Below are 17,422 nucleotides of genomic sequence, written 5' to 3' on the forward strand. Positions count from 1 at the left end.
CCCCCTTCGAATTCTGCCGGGGCTTTCTACTGTTTTGATTGGATCGTCACATGTCAGCGCGGAGTGTTTGCGCTAAATGGGCGGGGCAAACAGTCTGACTAATGGAAAATATGAACTGTTCCTAAATGAAATATTTGTGTTTGCTTCAAACTGACAGATTTCGACAGGATAAATATATTTTTTCCCCCCACAAAATCCCAGGGTACTCAAGGCCATAGTGATAAATGTGCTATTACTTTTAGGGTACCATAATTTATTAGACAATCTTACAGTGAATAAATTGTCACATAAATAAATAATTTGTCATTACTGTCACCTTTTTAAACTAACTTATACGTTTAGAAAATGTAAAATGTGTTTTTTTTAACAGTGTTATAGTCATTTTATGTCATTGATGCAACATAAATATTAAAAATGTTTAAAATTATTAACAATCCCTCAGACCATCGGATGTGTATCAAAAGCTAGTGGGCTGCCTACATAGATAGCATTTTGAGCCTCGAACTGCGACAAGATGATGTCTACGTAGGCAGCTCACTATGCTTTGAGACCTTTTTTTTTTTACAGTCTATGTTTGAGACGCAGCCTTCGTTGCATCTGTCAATCAATCCTCACAGAACTAACTGAAGAAAAAACATTTCTGTATTGATTTAGCGCGTATCTGCGGAAATTCACATTATCTCCACGTGTTTTAGCTGAAGTAAAGTGTGACCAAAGGTTATCAGATTAGATTTTAAATTAGATATCGATTGTGTTCAGATTTGTGAACTGAACCGAACTCTGAGGTAAAATGTTTTATTATCCAAACGTGCTTCAGCGTCACACTGGCTGCTTCTCCACTATCTGGTATGTATACTTCATTATAAACAAGATTACGAATTTAATAAATAATAATAACAATACCAACATTAATTTATTGGCTGTTAGTTTCAAAAGGTAACTTACCACGCTGAGGTAACGTTAGTGTTTAGGAACTTTTAAAAAAAAATTTTGAAACTCGCTAACCTCACAAAATATGTACTCAAACTTAAATCTGTAAAATATGTAAAGTTAAAATAAACTGTATAAAATATGTACAGTTGAACCTACATTTAGACAGAGACACTAGCCTATAATTTGAGTCAACAGGACGTTTAAGAAGAGAGGAATGAAGTTTTGTTTGTTGAAATTAAGAACAGTGGACTAACGTTATGTCAAAACATTGAATAAAGTTTTGTTTGTTGACGTTTGTTTGTTGTGTTTTCAGGCTGGCAGCCACTAAAGGCATCAGGATTTCCAGAAGAGAGTACCTCAAGGTCAACGTCATGCGCACTTGGTTAGAGAAATCTTATAATTAATAATAATCTTATTATTATTGGTTAGTGATAATGTATCATGCTCTTTCTTTCAGGTTATTTTGTTATATTTTTAAAATGTTAATCAGCATGTTGTGTTTGTGTATATATTATAGTGAGGACATTGTGGATTATGTGATGGTCCAGGTTCCTCCAATCCATCCTAGTCTTCCCCGGCCCCGTTTCTCTCTTTACCTGTCCTCTCAGCTTCAGTATGGCGTAGTCATCGTCTACCATCGCCAGTGTGCTCTTCTGCTGGGTGAGATAGTCGTCATCTACTGTAGAAGCACTGACTACTGGTGTAGATTGTACTGTTTTGCTTAAAGGGATAATTCACCCAAAAATGAAAATTCTGTCAGTATTTACTCACCCTCATGTTGTTCCAACCCCGTAAGACCTTCGTTCATCTTCGGAACACGAATTAAGATATTTTTGATGAAATCTGCTGGATCACTCCTCCATAGGCTTCTTAAGGGATTGACACTTGCCAGCCCCGAAAAGTTATTAAAGACATCGTTAAAATAGTCCAAGTGACTACAGTGGCTCAATCTTAAGTTTATCAAGCGACAAGAATACTTTTTGTCCGCAAAAACAAACAAAAATAACGACTTTATTTCAACTATTCATTTCCTTCTCTGTGGGCCTCTAGTCAGTTAAAGGACAAGTTCGGTATTTTACACTTAAGCCCTGTTTTAAGATCGTTTCTGATGAAATAGAACGGTTAGAACCGAAAACTCTCGCGACAGCAGCATTTGTCCAAATTTCAATCTTAACCGTTCTATTTCATCAGAAACGATCTTAAAACAGGGCTTTAAGTGTAAAATACCGAACTTGTCCTTTAACGTAGTGTGATAGCGTAGAGCTACATCACACGTAGGCTCACTATTGGCCGACGCTGGTCATGTGTGTGATGCGTGTGACGTATAACAACAGAAGCGCTATGCTATTACACTAGTGAACTGACTCGAGGTCCACAGAGAAGGAAATTAATATTTGAAATAAAGTTGTTATTTTTGTTTGTTTTTTCGCACAAAAAGTATTCTCGTCGCTTGATAAACTCAAGATTGAGCCACTGTAGTCACTTGGGCTACTTTAACAATGTATTTAATAGCTTTTCTGGGAACAAGTGTCAATCCCTTAAGAAGCCTATGGAGGAGTGATCCAGCTCTCAGATTTAATCAAAAATATCTTAATTCGTGTTCTGAAGATGAACGAAGGTCTTACGAGGTTGGAACAACATGAGGGTAAGTAAATACGGACAGAATTTTCATTTTTGGGTGAACACAAACACCATTTAAAGACTGCAGTCCTACTAAAACTGATCAAAGCAACATACACCAACAGTATACTATCCCTTGTGAAAAAAAAGTACACGTTACTTTTAAAAGGGTTGTGTACAACGGGGCTAAATTAAGGCACAGTGTACACCTTAAGAAAAATGTGCTTTTTGCTAGTGTATGATTGCAGAAAAAATATATATGTTTTTATTGAAAATGAATGGAGTAACAATATTTTCTGTGAAAATAAATCATAAAAGTGGTTTGTTTGTTTAAAAATGTTATGAATGAATAAGGTGGCAAGGTGGGTCTTTTAACCCACACACGGGGTAATAGACTCATCAGCATGGGGAAAAAGGCTCAAAGTATTTACACCAATACTTTAACTATAGTAATATTTTTTTAATGATGTCTAAGTTAATACTTGTTCAAAACATGAACTATTCACAACTATTTTCTGTTTATTTTGATAAATGAAAGAATTTATTTTTGTTTAATAAACATTCATTAAATTAATTAATAATTCATTAAAATATGTTCATTTAAAAAAAACAAAATTATTTAAAAAAGTAAAGATTCTGAAAGCATTGAATGAAATCCCATAATAATTCAAAATAGATTTACAGTAGTAACAATAAATATATTTTATTATATGATATTATTAATATCTTATCTTTAAATATGATGGTTTCATAATAAATATTATAATTATCTCTAAGCTGGTATATGATACTTACCATCTGAATCTAACCATGTCATGTCAACAAATGTTAAAGTCAGCCAGATATTTATTATCATGTTAATTTTTGTGCCTTTGCCCCAACATTTTATGGATTTTCATTTTTCTACATAAATCTACATTTTTAAAAACATAAAATATTACTTCAAATTAGCGCAGAATCAACTTTGTGTTGCTCTCCGCAATCGCGCCAAGGATCAGACAAATTTCCAAGTACATCATCAAAAGCTCTTGTTAAAGGGGTCCTATTATGCAATTTTATGAAGTCTTAATTTTGTTTTTGTGGTGTACTAAAATATATTTTCATGCTTGATTGTTCAAAATATCTAGACAAACTTCAGCTCCCTTACCAGTCAAACCCAAATCATTTATAAAAAATAAGCTGCAAAAACAGGCAAGAAATCATCAGGGTTATGATATCAAAACAAGTGCATTTACAAATCATCGCCTATTTAATATTCTGTTAAGTTTACCACCCTGATAAATAATAAATATGCCAGTACTCAGAGGTTACCTAATCATTACAGAGGACATCTAGATAGTCTTAAACGTACAGTAACAAAACCAGCTGGCTTTATTTTGAATTTATTTGTATTTGTTGTTCATTTATAGTAGTTTTTTTTATTTTAATATTTTTTAGGGATCAGAGACAGGGTGTAAATAGTTATTTAAAATAAAATTACAACTAAATTAAAAACTAAATTAAAAGTTTGGTGCAAGAAACCTTGACACAACATAAATAGACATTTAAATTAAAACATTAAATGTACTAAAGAATATAGTGAATGCATTTTCCTTTTGTAACAAATGAATGCAGGCATAGTATTCCATTACATTGTCCGGCAATGTGTTTTTATTATATTGAAATGGAGTGAATTGTTTAACCTACATTTAGACAGAGACACTAGCCTATAATTTGAGTCAACAGGACGTTTAAGAAGAGAGGAATGAAGTTTTGTTTGTTGAAATTAAGAACAGTGGACTAACGTTATGTCAAAACATTGAATAAAGTTTTGTTTGTTGACGTTTGTTTGTTGTGTTTTCAGGCTGGCAGCCACTAAAGGCATCAGGATTTCCAGAAGAGAGTACCTCAAGGTCAACGTCATGCGCACTTGGTTAGAGAAATCTTATAATTAATAATAATCTTATTATTATTGGTTAGTGATAATGTATCATGCTCTTTCTTTCAGGTTATTTTGTTATATTTTTAAAATGTTAATCAGCATGTTGTGTTTGTGTATATATTATAGTGAGGACATTGTGGATTATGTGATGGTCCAGGTTCCTCCAATCCATCCTAGTCTTCCCCGGCCCCGTTTCTCTCTTTACCTGTCCTCTCAGCTTCAGTATGGCGTAGTCATCGTCTACCATCGCCAGTGTGCTCTTCTGCTGGGTGAGATAGTCGTCATCTACTGTAGAAGCACTGACTACTGGTGTAGATTGTACTGTTTTGCTTAAAGGGATAATTCACCCAAAAATGAAAATTCTGTCAGTATTTACTCACCCTCATGTTGTTCCAACCCCGTAAGACCTTCGTTCATCTTCGGAACACGAATTAAGATATTTTTGATGAAATCTGCTGGATCACTCCTCCATAGGCTTCTTAAGGGATTGACACTTGCCAGCCCCGAAAAGTTATTAAAGACATCGTTAAAATAGTCCAAGTGACTACAGTGGCTCAATCTTAAGTTTATCAAGCGACAAGAATACTTTTTGTCCGCAAAAACAAACAAAAATAACGACTTTATTTCAACTATTCATTTCCTTCTCTGTGGGCCTCTAGTCAGTTAAAGGACAAGTTCGGTATTTTACACTTAAGCCCTGTTTTAAGATCGTTTCTGATGAAATAGAACGGTTAGAACCGAAAACTCTCGCGACAGCAGCATTTGTCCAAATTTCAATCTTAACCGTTCTATTTCATCAGAAACGATCTTAAAACAGGGCTTTAAGTGTAAAATACCGAACTTGTCCTTTAACGTAGTGTGATAGCGTAGAGCTACATCACACGTAGGCTCACTATTGGCCGACGCTGGTCATGTGTGTGATGCGTGTGACGTATAACAACAGAAGCGCTATGCTATTACACTAGTGAACTGACTCGAGGTCCACAGAGAAGGAAATTAATATTTGAAATAAAGTTGTTATTTTTGTTTGTTTTTTCGCACAAAAAGTATTCTCGTCGCTTGATAAACTCAAGATTGAGCCACTGTAGTCACTTGGGCTACTTTAACAATGTATTTAATAGCTTTTCTGGGAACAAGTGTCAATCCCTTAAGAAGCCTATGGAGGAGTGATCCAGCTCTCAGATTTAATCAAAAATATCTTAATTCGTGTTCTGAAGATGAACGAAGGTCTTACGAGGTTGGAACAACATGAGGGTAAGTAAATACGGACAGAATTTTCATTTTTGGGTGAACACAAACACCATTTAAAGACTGCAGTCCTACTAAAACTGATCAAAGCAACATACACCAACAGTATACTATCCCTTGTGAAAAAAAAGTACACGTTACTTTTAAAAGGGTTGTGTACAACGGGGCTAAATTAAGGCACAGTGTACACCTTAAGAAAAATGTGCTTTTTGCTAGTGTATGATTGCAGAAAAAATATATATGTTTTTATTGAAAATGAATGGAGTAACAATATTTTCTGTGAAAATAAATCATAAAAGTGGTTTGTTTGTTTAAAAATGTTATGAATGAATAAGGTGGCAAGGTGGGTCTTTTAACCCACACACGGGGTAATAGACTCATCAGCATGGGGAAAAAGGCTCAAAGTATTTACACCAATACTTTAACTATAGTAATATTTTTTTAATGATGTCTAAGTTAATACTTGTTCAAAACATGAACTATTCACAACTATTTTCTGTTTATTTTGATAAATGAAAGAATTTATTTTTGTTTAATAAACATTCATTAAATTAATTAATAATTCATTAAAATATGTTCATTTAAAAAAAACAAAATTATTTGTGGAGTGGAGTAGAAATGGAGTGAATTGTTTTCTGTTTGATTTCCCCACAGAGGAGGTCCAGCAGACCATCGAGCGCTTGCTTCGCTCAAAGAGACACTTGAACATTGACATGGCGGACACCGACAGGTCAGATTCAGGGTTGTCACTGTCATGTTGTCTCACTAATGTAATTCATTCTGACAGAGGTTCATATTATTCTTTATACACCCGTGACAGCTGTGTATATCACTACTGTTGCTGTTCTGGGATTGTGTTTCCCTCTAGGTTGGTGCTGAATGTCCCTGACTCTCTGTTCCAGCTAGAGGAGGCTGAATGGGCACTGGAACCGTTTTTTGGAGTGATGGGGGTTGATTGTGATCTGCATAGTTCTTACTTGTCATCTCAGGTGATAAACTGAAGCATATACATACGGTTTGCATGAATTATTCATTGGAGATATATTGTATCATTGGATCATCAATTGGATCAAAGAGTTCATTAAAGTGAATTTAACGCAAACACATTACATTAGTCTAATCTCAACCTTTTCTAGGCAGTTCAGCCAATAATTTATTGTTTATTGTCACAGGAATTTATGGAGGCCTCACCATCTCTGGTGGTCAGAAAGGAAATTACATTACCTAAAGGTGAGATTTTGAAATATCGCAAGAACTGATGTGGGTCAAAGAGTTGATCTTTATGGTTTCCACCTAATCTTTCCTTCTCTTTCCCTTTCAAGACCTCAATGCTTCTCCTGAATCAATCACCATCAAAGATGCAGAGCTGGTTCCTGTGCTCAGCACAGAGGTGATTTTCACTCTACATGCATCTCACTCCTCCAGACTGGCAATAAAAAACACACAGAGATCTATATTTGAGTCTGTGTCCGCAGCCTTTGCTCAAACCAAATGCATGACGCCACTTCGGTACCATTTGCCCCCACAAAATTCATACGGCTCTTTGTAAAGTTTTAGATGGGATCATCTACCCACATGAGGCTTAGTAACGAACAACACCAGATGATATTATTCATTCCTTTTCATCTGCGTTTATTTGTACCACACACTTCATATGCTGTATCCCAATCTCATGTTTCTGATCATTTTCCAGTTTGGTGGGGCAGAGTTACCTGAAGCCACGGCTCATGAGATTGACATGCTCATGGAACAGCAAGATCTATTCCATCTTGGAGGTAAGATTGATAGATAAATGGATGCACTGAAAAATTGACACATATAAATACTAATCTCAATTAACATTTGTCATTATTAGCCATTCACAGGCCCACACAGAATCTTTGCCTACTTGAGATGCATGGATCAGTTCTAACGTCACCCGAATCCATTTATTTAATAATAAATAATCCACCCGCAACCCACCCAAACTATGATTTTCTCTGATATAGATATTCACACCCGACCCGCACTTGATCATCACATTACAATTACTCAAATTCTCAGTTTTAAACGTGATGATATGGTATTCTATTACACTGAAGTAGGCTGATTTTAAATGAACATTTGATTAAAGTAAAAGTTCTTCTTTGGCAAAATTACATTTCCTTAATAGCCTAAACAAAGGCTTTACTCTCTTCAAATATAAATTGTCATTGTTTCCCAGAACACACAAATGCAAGAAAATAAATATGTTCAGCCCAAGCAAAGGTCGGAACCTTTTGCAGTCGCGAACCGTGACTCTTGAACCTTTGCCCTCTCACCCACTTCCCTTATTGGGTAAAGAGTAAACTGAGTCTAAAATTAGCCTAGCTTACCGTGTCCTCTTCTATTGTACTTCATTAGTTACATTTGACAAGAAATGTAACAAGCAATCAGCACAGTGAGTTTGAGAGTTATCACAACAAAATATAAGAAATCCTCATCATCCTCAAACCCTTATTACATATAATTGCATCATCACACAATTACAATCAGCGGAATGTGTTGACAACTGGCCGGGTTGCAAAACATATGACACAATTTTATGTAAGCTGACACATAATGACAGCACCAAGATCAAAGCAAATTAGCGACAGATACTTCTGCATCATAGACAGTGAACAGCGATCCTGGCATTTTCAGAGCACCTGATTCAATTAATTACAGCAAATGTGCATAATGGTCGCTGAGTTGGTAAATTTACTGATTGACCAGTAATTCAGCAAAATGACTTTTCTCAAATAAAGCTTAACATATATAAAACTGTGGCAGCGACGGCAATCTGTTGGCACGTGACCTATTAGATTTTAAATAACTTACCCAAACAGCAAACAATTCAAGCAGCAAAGCTTTAGCTTGTTGGTTGATGCCGTCTCATCCAGAGGTATCGCTTATAATTGCTGGGTTTGAAATGCTTTCAAAAGCTTTGGCTTTCAAAAATAACATTACAACTGATGAATTTTTATTTTAAAAGTTTTTACTTTTTAAACTATTATTTAAAAGTTTGTGAATATAATTTTTTACAATAGTTTATAATATACAATAGGCCCTGACGGTCCCCCTCTGGTTTACTGTCATATACATACTGCGCTTCACAGCCATTACATATCACATATCCAGTACTCAATTCGTCCTGGTTAACTATTTCAGTAAAATGCTCCCACACTGATGCGCTTTGCTTCCATTGCTCATTAAACCCTGCAACTGCGTAGTTTGCAAATTAGTGCCTGACCAAAAAAAAAATGTTCTAACAGGTTAATATTTCCATTATTATGTTGAAAAACACTCATCAGAATAATTTCTGTATTTTTAGTTAAAGTTCATTCATTCGTAAGTTTGGGGTCTGTAAGATTTTGCTTTTGAAAGAAATTTGATCAGAAAACACAGTAAACAATAATATTGTGAAATATTATTACATTTCAAAATAACTGTTTTCTACGAAGCCCCTAAAGGGACATTTGCAAAAATAAAAACATACATGCTTATATTGGCTTATATAGGAAATATATTGGTTCTGCAGATTTACCCCAGAACTCAGCACAGAAAATGTCAAAAAGATACTGTCTGGGCCCATTCGTAACCTGATTACTTAGTTGACTGTAATTGCCCGCTACAAACACGTTTTTATAAAAATGTGAGTCTAAAAGTCACATGTTTTCCTCTATACTCCCTCAGATGAGGAGGATAAGGAGAGAGAGAGGGTGACAGAAGGGGAGAAATCAGGATATATGGATCCTGCTATGGTCTCTATAGAACAGTGAGTAGCATAAAGATGAGATGAAGGACATACAGTAAAGATGAAATGGATGAAGGAAATACTGCTGTCGATTCAAATTTGGTTAGTCACACTGCACCCAATTCTGATTTTTTTTGTCTTCAGGACTGACTGCACAGAAATTAAGCAAGACCTGCTTGTTCATGTAGTCAATATTTGGTATTTCTACGTAATGGTAATGGCTTAAGCTTCAGCACAATGCCAAGAGTTTCTACAACTGACAGTGTCGTTGTGGAAATGAAAACATAAGCTTGGAGGCATTACTGAAGTTTACAGATGAATGCACAAGTTGTGTCTGAAACCATGCACTGTCACTTGTTAAAATCATCCGATTCGAAACTACATGTGAATGTGTTTTTCGTTGTGCTTCATCAAAAATATATTTACATGCGTTTCATGTTTTTCTTTCACCAAAAATCACTTTTTCAGCCTGTCTGAAACAAAGCCGATGGGTTTTTTCTATATAGTTCTAAACTGATAAACATCAGTTTGGACAGACATTGACAGTTGTTAGGCCAAATGTCCTTGACCTAGATAAAAAAAAATTAAAGAATCCCTTGACTGCACAGTTTAATGGAGCCCATAATGTTTGCCTGAACTGGCGCTAGAGTTGAATGGTGTTCTCGTTGTGTTGAACCATGACTGATTGCATGTTTGCAGACTGAAGAACAGTGAGTGCATCGTGGATGAGAGGAATGGGCGTCTTACGGAGGTCACCTTAGATCGGGTCGCTCTGGAGATGACTCCTCCCCCCATCACCATGCCACCAACCACTGAGGCCAGTGAGAGAGACGTGGAGATGGAGCGCTCCAGTGAGGTTTGTGTGTGAAGCCATGTCCACATTACCTTGCCCATTATGCTCTAGCGTTACATAATCCATATGTGTTCTGAAGCGTGAATGCCTTTGTAGCAAAGAACAGTTACATTGGGCTGTCAACAGCGTGTTTAAAAACCTCTCACTCTTTCATTTTTCCTCTGGTTTTGTCCATCTTTTTCAGAAGCTCTTAGTTGAGCAATCTGTGCACTCAAAGAGGCGAGGTCGCAAACGGCAACTGATCTTCGCCGACCAAAACACACAGATTACCCAGGATGCAATGCGACAACAAATCAACAACCCTCTGATTGAAACCCAATCTCTGGTGGGAACTTTGTGAAAGATAACTAATCTAATCAGTAGTGCTAGAAATCTTTAGGCAAGTCAGGATTTCATTTGATGGAGTTTGAGGAAGCCTCCGCGGTGTAATTACAGAAACGATTCTTGATGCATCTCAATTTTTCAGTAACAACATATGAGTGCAAATCTTTAAAGAGTTAAAGTGGCTCTCTGGCTTCTTTATAAAAGCCATACTAAAACATGTTCTTACTGCAAATAGAAATTATATTTTGGCAACCTTTGGTAATATTATTTTTTATAAGATTGTCTGAAAAAATTGTATGTCTATTTTGACGCCTCTTTTGACTCTATTAAACTTTAAAGAAATATAGAATCAGTTAAATAATAATATAAAATAACATAAATATTTATGTTTTCCTAACCCTAATTTAGTTAATTCCAAAATAATTTAAATACATTAAATTAAACGCAGTTTAAAAGATTAATGATTTAAAAATATTTCAAAAGTTTGAAGTTTTTGAATTTGATTTTTTTTTAAATCATATCTGAAAGTCTCTTATGCTCACCAATGATGCATTTATTTGAACAAAAAACTGTGAAAACAGTAATATTGTGAAATACTATTATAACTGTTTTCTATTTTAATATATTACAAAATGTAATTTATTCCTTTGATAACAAAGATGAATTTTCAGCATCGTCTTCAGTCACATGATCCTTCAGAAATCATTCTAATATGCTGATATGATCAATGTTGAAAACAGTTGTGCTGCTTAATTTTGGTCTTAATAATGGCTTAATGCCTTAATAATGCATCCTTGCTGAATAAAACTATTCATTTTTTTTTAATCTTACTGACCCCAAACTTTTAAACGGTAGTGAATGTAATATTTTAATCATATTTGATATTTAAAAAATGTTGATACATCTTTTGAAAAAAATTGCATCTATGTTTGCAGTGCATCTACTTTGGTGGTGAATCTATTTTTTTCCCCCAACCCTGTTATTCATAAATTATTTGCTTATGTAATTCTCTTTCTGTCCATCTGTCTCCATTTTTCTTCCTCTTTTTTCCTTAGTCTGATGTCCTCCTAAGTATTTCTGCCTCTCGGAAGGCGTCAGCATCAGTTCTGCTCAGCACACCATGTAACAGTACGTTATAACACCAGCACCTCTCATAAATGATATGCTTGCTAATAAATAAACTTGTTTTAATATCATTGTGCATAAAGTCATCAACAGCTCTAGAAAACACTTTTTTTTTAATTCCAACACTTATACAGCACAAATACTTATCAACTAAACAGAGAAACTACTGCGTCAGCTCCTTTATTTCACACTGGACAGTTTAATAGATCTTAATAATGAAACCATTGGACCATCAAAAGGCTCAGCTGTTTTATCGGGAGTCAGGAAGCACCTTAAGGCCCGATCACATCAAGGACGATAACTGTAACGATAAAGATATAGTTCGAAGTAACTATATCTAGCTATCTAGTCCACACCACAACTATAATGATAACGGCACAGAGAAACGACATCGTTGGAATCACTTTCAGAATTTTTTTCAGCTGATGAGCGATTAAAACATTGACAGCCAATCAGAATCCATCCTGTTTTAAAAAGCTGGAGCATTTAAAGCGGCATGCGACATAACCGCAGCGCATGCTTAGAATAAACAGAACGATATTGTGACCCTGGACCACAAAACCAGTCACTTGGGTCCATTTCTTGAAATTTAGATTTACACATCAACTGAAAGCTGAATAAATAAAATTTCCACTGATGTATGGTTTGTTAGGATATGACCCTATTTGGCAGATATACAACTATAGGAAAATATGAAATCAGAGGGTTGCCCATTTATGTTCACGATTGTGCTGCATTGACTCACAAAAATAAATGTTTTATATATTTATGGTAGGAAATGTACAAAATATCTTCATGGAACACGATCTTTACTTAATATCCTAATGATTTTTGGCATAAAAGAAAAATCGATAAAATGTATTGTCGGCTATTGCCACAAATATACCCGTGCAACTTGTGACTGGTTTTGTGATCCACGGTCACATATTGTGTGTTGATGTGGACACTAATACACTCCACTCTTATAACGATTGACCTTGCATTGCAGTGCTCATCCACCCTGATCTCCAGAAGCTCTGGAAATCCTCCAGCGTTTCTTCCACCCTCCCCCGTCCCTCCAGGAAACGGCAGGCGCAGGAGGAGCGTGAGCAGTTGGACATGGAGAAAGAAAGAGGAACGGAGAGGAGTCGAGAGTCTAGCAGAGAGGTGAAGATTGTTGCTTATCTGGTCATGTCGGAGTCAGAGACTTGATTTATTAATCATTTAAAATTCAGAGTTCAAGGTTATTTTCAGGCACACACATTTTATAAGCATGCACACTATCGATGTTTAAAGGGTTAGTTCAAACGAAAAGGAGAATCTCGTTATCTTTTACTCGTGTGATAGATGAAAATGTATGACAGAACGATAAAAGATAACAGAACCTTCATTTTTGGGTGAACTAACCTTTTAAACACTACGTTAACCGGAAGTTGAATGAGAAAAATAGAGGACGTGGCTTGTTTTCTGCCGGGAAATGATTGGGTCTTGAAAAGTAGGCGTTTCATTCAACTCTACCCAAGCCGTCAAACTGACGTCATCAGAGACGGAAGGCCATTCCTGATGAGAAGTACATTTTCAGATTTTGATTAAAGATGACGAAGACAAAAAAAAAAAAGATTTGTTGATTAACTTGCACAGATTAATTGTTTACCACAAGACTAGTCATGTGTGCTAACAAAGTAAATAGGGTCCTTTGAGTTTATGCTAGCCACTTCAAAAAAAGGAGTGCACTTAATTTTATTGAATGTGCTCTTCTAGTGTACTTCAACTCTTAAAAGTATATATTTTTTTAAACTGGACAGATATTATATTAATAAAAATAAAATGCCACTTAAGTGTACTAAAAGACAGAACACCTTCATGACTTTGTTTCTTAACGCACTGAAGTACACTTTTAAAAAGAGCACTTTGCAATAATGTCTAATTAAAAGTTTTACTTTAAAATACATTTTAAAACATTGTTTTAATAATCTTTGGTTGCGCTTTGAAGAAGTACACTGAAAATACATGTAAAGTACTTGATTTGTTATAATATTAACTGTGTTATTCAATATTGCATTTAATGTTAATGTATTTGAAATGTACTGAATTGCAACATCATCATAACAAATGTGTAATTACAAATGTATTTAAATGCATAACATTGAAGCATTTTTGGTAAACTATGGAAACTTGTCAGTACATTCGGCAGTACACTTTAACCCTATTTCAAAGTAGACATATTTATAAAATTAGTAAATTACATAAGATTACATTACATAAATCCTACTTGTGTGAGCAACAAAATCTGAGGTTCAGCTAACTGCATTTAATAAAATACAAGTTAAAGTATTCGTAAACATTACATTCAGTCCGCACTAAAGAATACTTTTTTAAAGTACATTATTTCCGTAATAAATGCTATATTTAAAAGTATGCTAACGTACTTTTTCACAAGATTGTCTCTAACTCGCTTTCCTTTCTGTGTGTTTTATGAACGTTTAGGTGGTCAGGGAGTCTGGTGAGGCGGCTCTGCTTCTGTCTGAACTCTCAGGTGACAAACAAATGCTTCACTTTCTCATAATAAAATCAATGCGATTTCAGTGTGATGTACAAGACAGTCTCCAAGCACTTTTTGCTTGACTTTAGCCTCAATGCTCAAAACGTCAACCAAACTACAGGTACAGGTACCAAATATCCCCACAAGGAAAGTAAAATGTGATTTTTTTTTTTTTTTAAATTGTTGTTGGTCAAAATGAAGAAAACAGCTTATAAATCAGACCAAATTCTGTTTTTTTTAAAAATTGAAAATGTAAAAATGCATTTAGGGGTAGGGTTAGGGTTGGTGGAGAGAATATACAGTTTATACAGTATACAAATCATTGTCTATGGACAGACATTAAAATCCAGAATGTGTGGGTGTGCGTTTTTGTCCAGCTGGTTCTGACGTGCTGCTGGACGTGTCTAAAGGAGACAAGTCTCAGAGTGACCACATCACTCCCACCAACAGATGGTAAGAAATTGCAAAAGGAAAAACGAAATGCATAAAAATAGACACAGTTAATAAACACTAAATGTCAGAACATGCATCATATTCAGGACTGCAGTATCAAGTCAAGTCAAGTCATCCTCATTTATATAGCGCTTTTAACAATGTAGATTGTTTCAAAGCAGCTTTACAGAGATAAACATATAATTTAAGGTAACAGAGATTGGTTTGGTTTTATAGTGGTTCTTGAAAAATGTTTTTTCCAGTCAAAGTTAGTTTTGATTGATTCACTTCCGTCTAAATGATCATTTGTTATTAAATGTTACAGTGTTACGTCATGCGGTCTTATGGCACATGCACACATTGTTAAAAGAACTGTTGGTGCAAGTCAGCTTGAAATCCTGTGAAATAAACATTATGTGTGTAGGTCTCCTATAGAAGAGGCTCCTGTGTCCATGGAGGTGATAGTAGAGGAACATGTCGAACTGCCACAGGGAGAGACGGAGCCCGAGATGAGTGACATCACCACCGCTGACCTGCTCAGGTTCGAAGAGGCACTTAGTAGCTGAACATGTCTGTGTGTGTGTGTGTGTGTGTGTGTGTGTGTGTGTATGATCCGATTTTTTTCAGTCGTTCTTTCTGTCATACAGACTGATCATTGGCTTCATCAAGCGCTTTGAGAAGGTCTCCTTTCACTCGCTGCTGCCGCCAGAGGCCGAGCGCAGCACTACAGCTCATCTGTTCTACAAAATACTGGGTAAAACATGAGACATCCTGTTGGTGTTTGCTTTTTACTGTCGCTTAGTATGTATGTGACATGTGATCTGTTTGTTCTACAGAGGTGCTCGGTGGTTTGAAGTTAAGTGTATGTCAGACTGAACCGTTTGGAGTCATCACCATTACCATGAACCGTTGAACACACACCCATGTGCAAACATACATGCTCTCACCAAAGTTGAAGCTCTTAGATTGGTTTAACTGAGCACGATGTCATGCTGAAATAAATGAAGCCAGTTCAGAGGCTAGTTTTTGTATTCATAAAGTGCAGTACAGAAAAATTTGTACATAATATTTGATGATTATGAATTGGTTACTGTAATTCTTATTTTAAGGTAAATAATAGCAGTTGCATGGTCAGAGCGATAAAGAGTGTTCTTTTTAAATGAAGTTTATATTGTAAAAAATTTGTATGACTTTTTTATGATGTTTTGAACTTTATGAAGTTTAGTGTTTTCATTTGTATATATATATATATATGAACTTGTTATAACTTTTAATCTTTTTAATCACTTAAGAAATGGTTTGTAATAGGCTTCTGATGTTTTTAGCTGTTCTCAAGTTATGGAAATATGTTGTATGACTTTTATATAATTTGTCTCAATGCTAATTTCAATATAATAAATTTATATAAAAAAATACTAAAATTATTGTTTGAATATTCACTGTTAAAAAAATAAGCATTTGTTGTCAGCTCTCAAATTATGTTCTACATTGATTCATACAAATTATTGTTCTTACAGACCTATTAATATAGTCAAGTCACCTATATATATATATATACCTATATATATATATATATATATATATATAGCGCTTTATACAACAGATTATTTCAAAACAGCTTTACAGGAAAATAATGATTCAATGATGCAAACGAAATTCAATTCTGCTGTAAAGCAGCTCTAAAAAGACAATAGTCATTATTAAGTTGAAATCACTTCAGTGTTGGTTCAATAACTGTAAAGTTGATCAATTATGGAATGAGTTCAATTCAGCTATAAAGTAGAACACGGCGATGTCATCATCCAGCTCAGTTCTCATCCAATAATGTCAATGCATTCAAGTCAATAATATAATTAGTAGTAGTCCAGGCCTATAGTGTGCACTTTTTTTAAAACCCATGTGATTTACACAACTTCACCACACCAAAGGTCAATAAAAATCATACTGAAGTAGCAACAGATATTTCTTTCGTATTTTAACATACTTGATCCTATCCAACTATGGTTGACTGGATGGATGAAGATTTAATTGCGAAAACTTTGGAAGATTAAAACTGGTTAAAAAAAAAGTTACAATAAATATGGTTTAATAACAGAAGTGAAATTCAATTACCCCTTAGTCCATAGGGGGCGGTGCAGGACCAGTGTATCCATTAACCCTCCCAGCAGAAATCCCTATGTTGACAGTGATCTCATACAGTTCATGATCTCATGCCTGCCTGACCTCACACTGTTAAACTAGTCATGAAGCAGTTCTCACAAATGTAACACCAGACAGAAACAACGACAGACAGAAAACCAGAAGCAAAACCCGTGCCAACCTTTCTGTTGCGCTGATTATGAAATGCGAAGATTGACGTATGCAGAACAGACATATATGGTAAAGCAGTAGTTAGCATACAGATGAAGAGTCACAGAAAAACTATGAACTGTCAACAACGACATTACACTGTCCTCAGGCAACCGCTATCCCACCCCATAGCACAGATGCTCTGAATTTCAAAAAGGCTGAGGGGAAATATTTCATATCTGACCTGCTCACGCTCAAGGGAACTCAGATCAGATGTTTACATCAACAAGTGACTATACAGACATAAAAAATGACATCACAAGTAATAATAATCATAATGTGCGTAAAAGGGTGTAAAATTCTCATTTACTAGACAATGAAGTTAAATTTAGGGCAGGATAT

The 17,422-nt window shown here is 35.2% G+C and overlaps 1 protein-coding gene across 1 annotated transcript; it reads left to right on the top strand.

Moving 5' to 3' along the window:
* Window positions 1–587: 587 nt before the first annotated feature.
* On the top strand, window positions 588–16,152 carry rec8b (REC8 meiotic recombination protein b). The gene is made up of 18 exons (XM_077244046.1): window positions 588–846; window positions 1,247–1,315; window positions 1,451–1,593; window positions 6,377–6,452; window positions 6,591–6,711; window positions 6,895–6,952; window positions 7,045–7,112; window positions 7,416–7,497; window positions 9,416–9,497; window positions 10,176–10,332; window positions 10,514–10,654; window positions 11,709–11,781; window positions 12,767–12,924; window positions 14,245–14,293; window positions 14,677–14,752; window positions 15,156–15,272; window positions 15,379–15,485; window positions 15,568–16,152. The coding sequence occupies exons 1-18, from the start codon at window positions 791–793 to the stop codon at window positions 15,642–15,644; spliced, it is 1,710 nt and encodes a 569-aa protein (XP_077100161.1). The 5' UTR covers window positions 588–790; the 3' UTR covers window positions 15,645–16,152.
* Window positions 16,153–17,422: the final 1,270 nt, after the last annotated feature.

Source organism: Siphateles boraxobius, unplaced genomic scaffold (genome assembly GCF_051911475.1).
Source record: "Siphateles boraxobius isolate OS27281-9 unplaced genomic scaffold, OSU_SipBor_1 26, whole genome shotgun sequence".
In the NCBI taxonomy this organism is placed as follows: domain Eukaryota; kingdom Metazoa; phylum Chordata; class Actinopteri; order Cypriniformes; family Leuciscidae; genus Siphateles; species Siphateles boraxobius.